The sequence below is a fragment of the Bos taurus genome, chromosome 10 (genome assembly GCF_002263795.3).
Source record: "Bos taurus isolate L1 Dominette 01449 registration number 42190680 breed Hereford chromosome 10, ARS-UCD2.0, whole genome shotgun sequence".
In the NCBI taxonomy this organism is placed as follows: domain Eukaryota; kingdom Metazoa; phylum Chordata; class Mammalia; order Artiodactyla; family Bovidae; genus Bos; species Bos taurus.
The window spans coordinates 67837400-67850027 of record NC_037337.1 but is presented as its reverse complement, the minus strand read 5'-3'; the positions used below and the strand labels follow the sequence as shown (position 1 = coordinate 67850027).

General features: G+C 45.2%; 1 protein-coding gene across 1 annotated transcript in view; it reads left to right on the top strand.

Moving 5' to 3' along the window:
• Positions 1-7885, top strand: part of ATG14 (autophagy related 14) — a 36893-nt gene extending 29008 nt beyond the window's left edge. The window contains exon 10 of the mRNA NM_001192099.1: positions 4838-7885. Coding sequence (NP_001179028.1) covers positions 4838-5144 — 307 coding nt within the window. The 3' untranslated portion in view covers positions 5145-7885. The remainder of the gene's footprint in view (positions 1-4837) is intronic.
• The last annotated feature ends 4743 nt before the right edge of the window (positions 7886-12628 follow it).

Below are 12628 nucleotides of genomic sequence, written 5' to 3'. Positions count from 1 at the left end.
GATAGGTGGAGCACTTAGAGGAAGAGAACAGAGAGTCCAGAAACAGGCGCGCGCGTGTGTGTGTGTGTGTGTGTGTGTGTGTGTTTGTGTGTGTGTAGGAACATCATAGATGATAGGGTGGCATGTTGAATCAGATAACAATAGCAGCTCAATGGTGGTGGGCCAGGTGGGTATTTCTGTGGGGGAAAAGTTGGAATCATACTGCATTCCATATGTAAAAATAAATTCCAGATGATATAAAAGACCTTATTACTTTATTTTAAAAAACAAAACAACCTATAAAGGAACTAGGAGGAAAGACAGTGTGGGGAGGGAATTCCCAAGCAACCCACAAGACCCAAAAACCATAAAGGAAAGGAGTACACATTTTACTGTGTCAAAACTAAATGTCTCTGGTAAAAGACACCATAAACAAAGTGAAAAGACAAGCAACAGGTGTGTTTTGTAACCTTTATAATAGGCAGCAGATTAAAATCTAGACTAAAGAAATCTTTCAAATCAGTAGAAGACAGACAGACCTAGAGGAAAAACAGACAACGGATTTAGGTGGGAATTTTACACAGAAGTGCAAGTAATATTCAAATGAAAAAATCTTCCGCCTCAATCAAGAGTAAAGAATTACTATTCTAAATAGCTTTCTGTCAGTAGTTTTCAGTCACAAGTGTGGCAAAAATGGAAAGGCTTGATGATACCCAGTGTTGCTGGAAAACGAACACCTTTCTTTTAGGGCAGATGTCCTTGGTGGGTATGACGTTTTCTTTGGGCTGCCCTCCGTCTTGAGGGCTCGGTCTGCCAAGAGTACACATGCGCGTCTGTGAGCCAGAGGGCGGGAAGTAAGCTTCACGAGTCAGGGCCTCCTTCCCACCTGCCGCAGTTGGAATTAAGGCTTTAGAGAGGTTGTTGACTCGCTGAACTGAGGATCCCATCCTGAGCCCAAAATAAACAACTTTGAAATAAATTTACAGAAAAATAGCAATAAAATAAAAATAGGACAAAAGTACTTAGGCCCTTTACCCAGATTCACCTTTGTTTGTATTTTACCATGTTTGCTTTATCATCTGTGCCGTTTCTCTGTGTCTCTTATCTTCATAAATACATACATACACAAAAACTTTTTTTCCCTGAACTCTATGAGGATAAGTTACATGCATCATGGCTGTTACCCCTTAAGTACTTCAATATGTATTTCTTTAAAATAGGGCCATTTTCTTGCTTTTAACCACAGCAGAGTTATCAGTATCAACAAATCTAATTGATACGTACTCTAGTGCCCAGACGCACGTTTTGCCTGGACTAGGTAACGCCCTTGAAGCACCGCCCCTGAGCCTTGAGTTGGATGTTTTGTTCAGTTGCTGTTATCTCTTTGCCCTTTAAATCGGGAACAGTTACCACAGTCTACTTTGTTTTTCATGACATTACCATTTGTTTGTTTTTAAATAGAGCTTTTATTCTGAGTTTGCTGTTTCCTTGAAACATGGACCAGGTGTACATTGCAGGCTGGAATGCCTTCTAGGTGAATCTCTGCTGGCTGTCACAGCCAAGGCCCACTGTGGCCATCTGTCCCTCACTGGTGATGTTCATTTGGTCACCTAGTCAAGATGCTCTCCAGCTTCCCCTCTGTACACTTCCCGTATTTTTCCCTCCTTGGAACTAATAAGCAGACATTTAGGAGACATTTTGAGACCATGCAGTTATCCTCATCAGAATTTCCCCCTGGATTTTGTTATCTGTTGTTGTGTTTTTTTCCTATCTGATCCAGCCTGTACCATATTTAACACATCATTTTTATCCAAAGTTGATAGCTTACTTTAGAGTTCACTCTTGAGGTTGTACATTTTATCAGGTAATAATTTTGAAATATTTTGCAAAAGAGACTTCCTAAAACCCCAAAAAGATGGCTTCCTAAAAGCTAAGAGATTGTTTTCTTAATCTATAAAGAGTTAACTCCCTACAGCATCATAAAAAATGAGTACTCTTAACTTCAGAGTCTTAAGTAAAAGGATGTCAGTTATTCAGCTAAACTGAAAATTAAAGGAATGATTTTATAATCTTTATTCCCAAAGACATTAAGTGAAAAGACTTAATTCTGCTAGTTAATTCTGTGTTGGTGTGTGTGTGGCTTGGGGTGTGCTGGGCATATCATCTCTCAGCTAGAAGTGGTGGGAGAGCAATTGAGTGGAGAAATGTCGTCTGCTCTTACAGGTTCTTAGAGATGTAGGTTACTTGTCGGAACTAAAATTGTTCTGACTTGTCACTTTGGGAATCATCTTACTGGCTTATTTTTCATTAGAAGTACTTAATTCGGCACCTTCTTCAGGCCAGCTGGACTCTGCTCTGTGCAATTCTGAGCAGAAAACTGGAGTCCAGGTGGCGTCCAGCAGGGAGCTCTGCCTGGAGGAAGTGTCATTTTCCCCACCTTGCATCACTCCTGCCTGTTTCCGTGGGAAAACCCTTAAAGAGAAGGCCCGTGGATGATGGCAGTCTCATGCCGAGAAGGACCCCAAGAGTAGATCTGGCAGCATCAGAAAGGAATAGAAAACAGGTTGTGCCTCTTGGGCTGGCTGGGAGGAAGCGACTGCTGTGGAGAACTGGCCAGGGTCTGTGAGGGGTCCTGGGGGGCGCTGGGAGATGAAACCTGGCAGTAGATGCTGAGGGCCCTGGACAGAACAGAATCCAAGACTTTTGTGTTCAGGAAAACAGGGACTAAGGCTATGTCCCTCTTAGTGGCAGAGGCACTTAAATTGTGTTCTTGGTGGGCAGCTGCCATGAGGAGAGGAGCGGGGCTAGTGGCTCTCAGTAAGTGAGGTGGGTGAAGGGAGGTTGAGCGGAGATGGGACCCTGACCAGGAAGTGGGGTGGGGTGTAGAGAGGACCAGAGCTGGGGGGGTGGCAGTGAGGGTGGAAAGGGGGTCTTATTTGGTTATAGCAGGCAGGAGAATGAGGGAGGAAGGGGAGAGTTCCTGCTGGCTTGTATTTTGAGACTGGTGGGCTCAGACATCAGAGAAGATGAGTGTGAGAGTTTAGCAGCCCTCAGTCAGAGAGCTCTGGCAGTGTGGAGGGTATTTGTGAGTGGAGCTGGGAGGAGAAGAATCTGAAAAAACATCTTTGGGGTAGACGTGTCCAAGAAAAGAAAGAAAGAAGGGGGGCAAGACTGGACTGTAAGGAGAACCTTTTCAGGAACCAGAAAAGAGATCCTGAGAGTTAAGAGGCTGGTGCAGTGGTTAGGAGGTTGAAAGACTGCTGGGGAGAGACATTCCCCCGTTCTTCTTCCCTTTACCTCTTGGACAGTGAGGGCTTCTGGGGATGGAGGCCTGGTCAACTTGGGAGCCCCTGGTCTGAGTGGCTCTTTGAAAAGTAAATTGCTCACCGCAGACCAAAGGGGAGCCTTGCAGTGCCTCTTCCAATTTAATTAATACTTGTAAAGCCCCCAGACCTGAACAGAAACGTTAGCTATTACTGTTGCTGTGTTCTAGCCGGGAACCATGGTTGTCTTGAAAGAATGAAGATTGCCTGACCCTGAAGAAAGTGAGTCAGAAGGTCCAGGTCTGATGAGGTGCGCTGAGGCTAGTGCTAGGCTTTTAGCATTCAGAAGGGCGCAAAGAATTTTGGACCATAAAGTAAAATGACGGGCTCTACAATTCTTTTTTCTCATGTCTCCATTACTTTTGCTAATGTCTGTCTGTCATTTTCCCCTAAATCGCCATCAATGAAATTCCTCAGTGAACAAGGCCTTGATCCTTATCTTGGGGACCACAGGGGACAGAAAAGGGCTGCTGGCATGACTGGTCCCATCCTGTATGTGGCTGCAGGGAACTCCCCCAGAAGGGCAGTGGGCAGGGTGACTGCCCACCTGAAGGAAATGCAGCCCAGCTCCCCTGAGGCAGCTGGGAAGAGGCCAAGGAGAAGGGGCAGGGACTGTGTGGAGCCTGTTGACACGGGTTCCACAGTGGTGCTGAGGAGCCATCACAGGTGATGAGGCCTGATTTGGAGGTGATGATGTCATTGGGGACCTTTGGGAAATAAAAATAGCTTTCTCTTGAAATATAGTACAGAAATACACACTATTCCAGATGAATATATTCTGAAGAGTTATATCTCGTTCAGTGCTATAAATGTATCGCTAGAAAATTATGTAATGATATCTTAAAATGTGTGCAAGAGCTTGCTGTTGACATAAATCCAAGGAAGTGTTGTTAACATGCATACAGCTCTATCATTTAGCCCCTGTGAGTGTTGGGAGTTTAGTAACTGAGGGCTTACATAAGGCAGAGAACACCTGTACAGTTCTGTTGTTCCACTAACCCACCAGCGTATACCTCAGCTGACTGTTAGAATTCTCTCACTGGAACGCGTAGATACAGCAGTTGTTTGAAACAGGAACTCACACGTTGGACATGCACGCCTTGTCTCAGTGGATGGGCTTTTTCCATTCAGGGTCTGCACAAGTAGGTCGAGTTGAGGGAAGGTGTCATGTGGTGGTTTTATTCACTACTTGGATGGCCGTCGTTATTTAGGTAACTGGATGCGTGCTCAGTCATGTCCAACTCTTTGCGACTGCCGTGGACTGTAGCCTGCCAGACTTCTCTGTCCATGGAATTCTCCAAGCAAGAATACTGGAGTGGGTTGCCATTTCCTACTCCAGGGGATCTTCCTGATCCAGGATTGAACCCAAGTCTGCAGGCACAGTCCTTACCACTGAGCCACCTGGGAAGCCCCTTATTTAGGTAAAGAAACACTCAATTCTAGGCCAGCAGAATGTGCAGCAATGGCTCTGGTCCCCCACGTCCCATTAGGCCTTCTGTCTCGAGAGTGGCGCTTGTCTCATTGTCTGCCCACAGATCAGGACCCTTTGAAGTGCGAGCTGACCTGGAGGAGTCCATGGAATTTGTGGATCCCGGAGTTGCTGGAGAATCAGATGAGAGTGGAGATGAGCACGTAAGTGACGAGGAAACTGACCTGGGCACGGACTGGGAGAACCTGCCAAGTCCCCGGTTCTGTGACATCCCTTCCCAGCCGGTGGAAGTCTCCCAGAGCCAGAGCAGCCAGGCGTCCCCGCCCATCGCGAGCAGCAGTGCTGGTGGGATGATCTCGTCAGCTGCAGCCTCAGTCACCTCCTGGTTTAAAGCTTACACTGGACACCGTTAACAGGCAGTGACCAAGAGGCGCCACTACAGCCTGGAGAAAGCGCTTCTTCCACTCTCCAGTAAACGTTACGTGTTTAGCTAAGATAGTGCCTGGAACAAAAAGAGGTTAAGCTGTTGGGGTTTGTTGTTTTTTTTTTTTTTAAAGCAGGGAGTCTAGCATTTCTCTTGGTCAACTGGGCAGTGGTGACCGACATGCTTATGATAATTAACAGAACAGAGGGGTCACAGGTCCTTCTCCCAGACCAGTGCTGGTGGAGGAAGGCCCTGTTTGGTGAGTTCTGTTGAGGCAGAAGCGCAGGGAGCTCCCTCTGGGACAGGCCGTGGACCCCTCAGACACGGCTGACGTGTTGGTCCCTTGTGATGCTAAGACTGTTGCTAAACACTTTGTTTCGGAGATTGAATCACAAGGAAGTGATTCTTCATGATGAGGACTTGAAAGATGAAAACTGTTTAATATGAGTTCGTTTTTATGACATTAGTTTTTTGTACAGAGAATCGGCAGGCAATTTGAAACACGTGGTTTCTTTATAATTTGGTCGCGTTTGGTGTTTAGGTCAAGGCTGTTTGTTTCGTTTTAAAAGGGTGGGTTTTTAGTCTTGTTTTTGTTTTTGGAGGAGAGAGGTAGTTGAAAAACGATTCGCTCGCGCTGCTCCACTGTGGCCCGTCGGACTTTCCTGTTTTCTTTCTCCCCACACGCCAAAGAAACCAAGGTCTTTTTTTCTTTAGGACCCATATCCACGAAGAGAAGAGATGCTGGCTGCAATACTGTCATAGAGATTTAAGAACTGTTTTCTTGTGTTTTGAGGGAAATTAAGTTCATTCTTACCTAGACTGAATTCCTACCACCCACTCCGTGTGCATTTTGAAATTGAACTATTTTCTGTGGGTAAAAAGTCAGTCATTAAGGGTGTTCCCTTATGGAAGCCAAATGCCTGCCTGGACACAGGTTAAAAGCCACTGGCGTGGCCTCGGGCCGTTCTTCTGCTGTCTAGTTTCTTTCTAAGGGCTTCAGTAAGTAGCAGGTTTCTCCAGGGAAAACCACCCTGCTCGTTTGTTTCCTAGGTCTTTGTTGCTCTAAGGACACTACCTTTGCTCTGAAATGCAGAGCACATCATTATAGCTAATACTGCTCTTCTCTATCCTGGGAAAGCTCTGATGGAAAGAATTTTCTCTCACCAAGAGATCATTTTCAGCTAATGTGTCTTGTCCTTCTCTTAGTGACAATCTCATAAGAAAACCGTGGAGAGGCATTATGTACAAATATGTAAGTAGTTTTTTATTTTTAATAACTACAAAGAAAAATCCTATGTAACAACTACAAATGAAATCCTATGAAAAATTCCTAGCAGGCATTATCACCATATCTTGTTAGTGTGACTGGCATGATAGTACCTCATAAATCACTTGGAGGTTTGTCCCGCCCTAGCTTCTTTTCTCGTTGTAATTATTACAGTTGACACTTTGCCTCCAAATCTGAGGTGCTATATATAGCTCTTGCTATTTGGTATACTTAGTGTTTGGTAGAGTTTGGGGTAGAATTGCAGAGAAGAATGTTTATTCCTACCCAGGAATTCTGAGTTCCCTGACTTTATGAATTTTCCACTGAGGGAGGAAACAGGCTTTTCCCCTTGTGGGTTCTTATTACAGCCAGTACGGGTTTTAAGTACTGGCCTTCATGATTGCTGGGTTGCATCGCCCCATCCATGTCTGTGGAGTAGTTCATAGAGGGTGGCTGTGGTAGACTTGAACAAATACCAAATGCACTTAAAATCCCACGAGATGAGAGTTGTTTAGGCATTCAAACCCTCAAAGAGCTTAGTCTTGGAACACTGGGATTTGGGGCTTGGGGGTAGAAAACAACTTTAGCTGAAAAAATGCACAGCAGTCACGGTTCTTCTCAAGTAATCTTACGAAGACGATATCACAAACTAGAGTAATTCAACAAAGCTTACATGGATATGGGAAATGTAGGGATTGATAGGGTATGTTTTGTTGTTGTTAATATCAAATAGAGGCACTTTACTTAGGGTTAAATGATCAAACCTTTAATGGTTTTGAACACCAACATACTGACTTAACACTGCTGAGATATTTTGGTTTTCATTATTTTGCACTGGATCCACCCTGTAAATATTCTTAAATATACATTTCAACCACTGTTTGTTTTTTCTACTCTCTTTGCTGCTCATTAAAATCTCTCATGGAGGTGCCAGAACCATATGTAAACAGCTTTTTAAAGAATTGAAGCTGGTATTTTTTTTTTTTCCCAAATAAAAAAAAGCCATAGAACCTGGTCATGTTTTCCATAGTAAAATGATTTGTTGAAACAAGGTAATACTAGAAAAACTCACAGGCACCACATAGGCTGCTTTAAATGGTCTGTTAAAGACTGTTTTTGGAATGGGGTGTAACAAAGAAAAGTTTTGCACATCTAAGTTCGGGGGGGAACAATGTCAACATCGGGAAGTGGACAGAATTCATGTAAGGAGTCGTGCATTGATAATATGGGGAAGAACGTCTGGTGGCATGCTGTTAAAAGAATCTCCTCAAGGCGTCACATTGCAGGGATTCCCCACTGCTCTGCGACTTCCAAACCAGTTTGAGTCATACAAATAAATGTTTTCTAAACTTTTGTTGTATTATTGCAATAAATCTTTTAACAGTACTTTGCAAATATGTATGTCTTCTTCAAGCTCTGATTACTCATTTCTACTGATAATAAATTGAGGGTAGCAAAAATGAGATCTAACTCTGGAGTATTTTATACAAACTAGGATTTTTTTTTTTTTTTTAAGAATTTTTTGCCATGTGATGAAAAATGCCTGTTAATACTTTTTGAAAAAGTATTATTGGTATTACAGTAATGGCCCATCTTGAAAATTGGTTGCATACTTGCTCTGAAGATGCATTTTTGTTTGGGTCAGTTCAGTTCAGTCGCTCAGTCGTGTCCAAGTCTTTGCGACCCCATGAATCGCAGCACGCCAGGCCTCCCTGTCCATCACCAACTCCCGGAGTTCACTCAGACTCACATTCATTGAGTCAGTGATTTGTTTGGGTAGCTATCATTTGATGCGGATCACCAACAGTGACTTTTGGTGTCTTGCAACAGCCCTTTAAGGAGGGAGGGAGGGAGGAAAGGATGGGGCCTCTGGGTTGCCCATATGGAATCTGCCAAAGATTTCTTCAGAACAAGAGAAAGGTGATGTTAGAGGCAATCTGTCAAGCAGTGAGAACAGAAGACTCCTTCCCCTCTGTGTTTTCTTCTGCTTTAGAAACTATGTAGTCTCTCCCAGGTGGGTAATCTGTGCCTTTCGGGTTAGATTACTGTGGAGAGGGGCCATGTGCAAGGTGGATGGGGATACCGAGAGTGATGATGGAAACAGCAAGAGCAGCTCAGACAAATGCTGAGGCATGTTGCCGTGGGCATCCTACTCTTTTTTACCTGCAGGAAGAGGCCAGCCAGCAGCAGCAGAACAGGCAGGGAAATGGAAGGAGTCCTGAATAGGGCATGTGCTTCCATGTCAGTCCTTCCACCTCCCCGGATAACAGTTAAAAACATGCTCCTCTAATGGGTACACACAGATTCCCAGTCCTCAGATCATGAGTGATGCAGGAATTGGGTAGAAGCAGATAGAAAGAACTAAGGATAAATTTGTCCTTAGTGGTTGGGAGGTCATTTGAAAATTGCTTCAACAGCATGCACTAGGAAATTTGAAACCAACTTTTGGGCAAGTTATCTGAACCCCAGCTATGAAATACTCAAGAGAAGGCCACCAGTAGCAGCCCGTTCCAAGGATCTGGTGAGAAAGTACCCCAGAAAAAGGGTTCACCGTCTGCTTAGTTCCAAAGATGAAGTTTTTGTTTTTTTAACCAAAAAGGACCAGTGGGACCATCTTTTCTAGAAGAAAAGGGATGGTAAAACAGCAAAAGCTGCGTCAGTGACTTTTTTATTGTGTTTTTACAGGAAGGAATGAGGTAATAGTCTTGTGGGGAGAAAATCTGATGGAGAATTCAAGTGGTCCCTTTAAAAAGTGAGAAATAGGCAGGAGGTATCTGACAGCACCGCTGCTGCTGCTAAGTCACTTCAGTCGTGTCCGACTCTGTGCGATCCCATAGACGGCAGCCCACCAGGCTCCCCCGCCCCTGGGGTTCTCCAGGCAAGAGCACTGGAGTGGGGTGCCATCGCCTTCTCCGATCTGACAGCACTAGGTAAGCTGAAAAGTGGGTGGGAGTCGGTAGAGTGGAAGCCGCTCAGTCGTGAGGGCACATTAATACCTCCAGGTCCATATCAGCTTGTTCACCATCTGCCCCCTGGGGCATGGCTTTTTAGCATTTACTTTATGACTTCAGGAGACACCTAGATTTTGAGGAAGGGGCTCTCCTGCCCTACCCAGCAACTTATTTCCCTAAATTTAAAACATTATCAGGAAGACATGTAGAGCATAGTAGATGGCTCTTGATTTTAATAACAGAGGGGCAAGTGGTTTGGAAGGTAGTAGATGGGAGAGAAACATCTCCCAACCAAAGGATGATTAATAATGATAGAAACGGCATATCTTCTGCATCGGTAATGTATTCAATAATAGTTGCCGTCAGAGTAGGAAGGACCATGCCTAGCACCCTGGACTCGCACCCTAATGGTGCACCTATTTTCTGGCTTAGGGATACCGGTACTGGCTTACGTTGGAAGTTCTGCTGCATTGATGGCCTTGGAGAAAAAGTCTGCTGAGGCCTGGTAAGCTCTTGACCAAGACCTTTAATGCCCAAAACATACGTGCATTAATCTTTTAGAAGCACTCACCTATAGCAGTGCTGTCCAGTGTCATATTTATTGTAGCCCACATACGTGATTCTAAATTTTCTGGTAGTCTCATTAAAAAGGTAAGAAGACATAGGTAAAATGTATAATACAGCTTAATTCAGGATACCCCCAAATACTATTTCATCTAATTAGCATGAAAAATATTAAACAGCGGTGGGTGGGAGGCTGTAGGAGGGTTCATTTATATTCTCGCCCTGGGCCACAAAAACTGGGGAGGGCTTACCCCTTTATTTACACTTAAACCCTCCTTGAATTCACTCTTTTCTGGGGTGTGTCCACAGTCCTGTTGAGAAGGTATGCAATAAAGAGCCTCAGCAGAGCACACATTGGAAGCCTGAAGAGCGACTACTGACCTGGGAAAAGATGGTGTGAGAGGTCCCAGCTTAGATGCCAGGGCAGCCAGAGCACTGTCTCTGCTTAGAAGAATCAGTTCAGGCTGGGGTGGAAGGAGAATTCGTGGCAGGCCCCACACCCTGCAGCAGAACCGTGCCTGGCTACTCATACAGGAGGCTTGGTGAGGAAGAGCAGAGGTCGTCAGTGGCTCTGTCCCAGAAGGGTCCTGTCCATCCCTGCCTTCCCATTGGGCTGCAAGTATGCAGTTACAGATGGGCCGTTTCCCCTCCTAATGGATAGGGCACTAAGAGAGACAGCTTTGCTCTGCATTTTACTGATTGGCAAGTAGTCAATTTTGAAGCTGGTTTTGAATCTTCTATCAACCTCTTCATGCTACTTAACAGACATCTAAAAATACCAGTTAGTAAAGCAGTTTTATTCTCTGATGGGGGTGGTAGGGAAGGTGGATGTAAAGGAGGGAAATAATTAAAATAGCACAAGTGATTCTGCCCAAGTTAATTAGGGGACGTGATCTGCTCATCACTCAGCAAGCACAAGCCCTCTCAGAGGACTTGCACGTTTCCCACCACTGTGCCTGGTACGTATCCTTCTCTACTGGTGGGAGATGGACGTGCAGGACTTCATTTCAGCTGTATGCCATTTTCTCCGTAAATGCTGACTTCTGAACCTAATCCCTGCTGGGTTTTGTCATTCCAAAAAGAAAAGCAAAACATTTAAGTAGAGGTTTCTAATTTTAAACTTTTATAGCTTCCAAAGAATCTTAATCCAAAAAGAATTTGAGACAACGGGTCCCAAAACTAGTTTGTTCTGAGGTCTGTTCTCTACTAAGTGAAGAGATGAGGGGCCTTTGAGAGGGTAAGGTTTCACTTTGCACCTCAGTCAGAGGAGCGCCATGTCTCAACCAGGGTGGTTGCAGCAGAGAAGATGGCATCTCTCTGCTCCCACTCCCTTCCCAACTGCCAATTTTAGTGGCTCTGCTCCTTTAAAATTATGTATGTATGTGTCAGTCACTCAGTCGTGTGCGACTTTTTGTGACCCCAGGGACTACAGCCTGCCGGGCTTTTCTGACCATGGAATTCTCCAGGCAAGACTGGAGTGGGTTGCCATTCCTTTCTCCAGGGGATCTTCTCACCCCAGGGATCAAACGCAGGTCTCCTACATTGCAGGCAGATTCTTTACCATCTGAGATACTGAATAATACCAGGTCAAGCAAACCACCTAGAATAGGTGTTACTGCCTAACTGGGTTTTGCTTAAACCAGTTAGAGGTATATACACCGGAAGTCCCCCAAGGGTTCATAACCACAGTGATGTTTGCTCTTCCCATGAGGTTACGCAGACACCAACTATGGCCACACACTGGTGCATGTCATAGAAGGGACTGCACGTTTCCCGTGAAGGTCCTTTTGCCAGTCATGGAGATTGCAGCACTAGCTTGTCTGAACCCAAAGCAACACCTGGGATAGAAACTGTCAGATTCCCTGAGTGCCAGTTGCTGTACATGGCAGAGAACGCCTTTATGTAAACACAACATGGTACCTGACAGTAAGGGCTCAGTAACACCAGCTCTGGCTACTGGTGCAGTCTATGGTACAGCAGGATTTTGGCACAGACAGGCTTCAGTCATTTTGAGGTAGGCTGTGGGAGGTAGGAGAGGAAGAATAGCCAGTCTGCTGAGTAAAGAAGGAATAGAGGCTATTAAAGCAGTAGGAAAAAAGAAAAATGCCCAGGAAGACCCACATAATAAAAAAATTGAGGCCAGTTCATAAAGGTTAGCAGGGAGGCCCTGACAAGTCCGAGTTAGAAGGGTGGTTGGAGAGAGTCCAGGAAGGGGAACTCCGAGATCAAGCTTAACTCTCAACTCACAGCCTTCTGCAGTCGGGAAGCCCAAAGGAACTTGCTGCCAGGGAAAACATGACAAAGCCCAGATCATGCCAAACACAGCTGACAGTCACCCAGCAAGACTGCAAGGGCTGCTACAGAAGTGACCCTCACCAAGAAAGTTCCCTGGGACCAGCTGTGGCCAAAGGAAAAGATCCTCCCAGGTCCCTTCATCCCTCTTGATGTTTCTCATACTAGGAGTTACAGTAGAGCACAGTCAGAGCTGGCCAGCACCCCTTACATCAACATGATGACTAAAGAGGTATAAACATTTTTATGACATTTGTGTGTACTGGGTGTGAGGCCTTGAGGGAGGGCACGGCCAAGCTGCCCTCCACGAGCCCCGAGTGGAGTTGCAGAGCAAGGTCCAGACACAGAAGAGGCAGTAGAGAGGTACTACCAGGCGAACCAGCTGGGCAGGACAGGGTG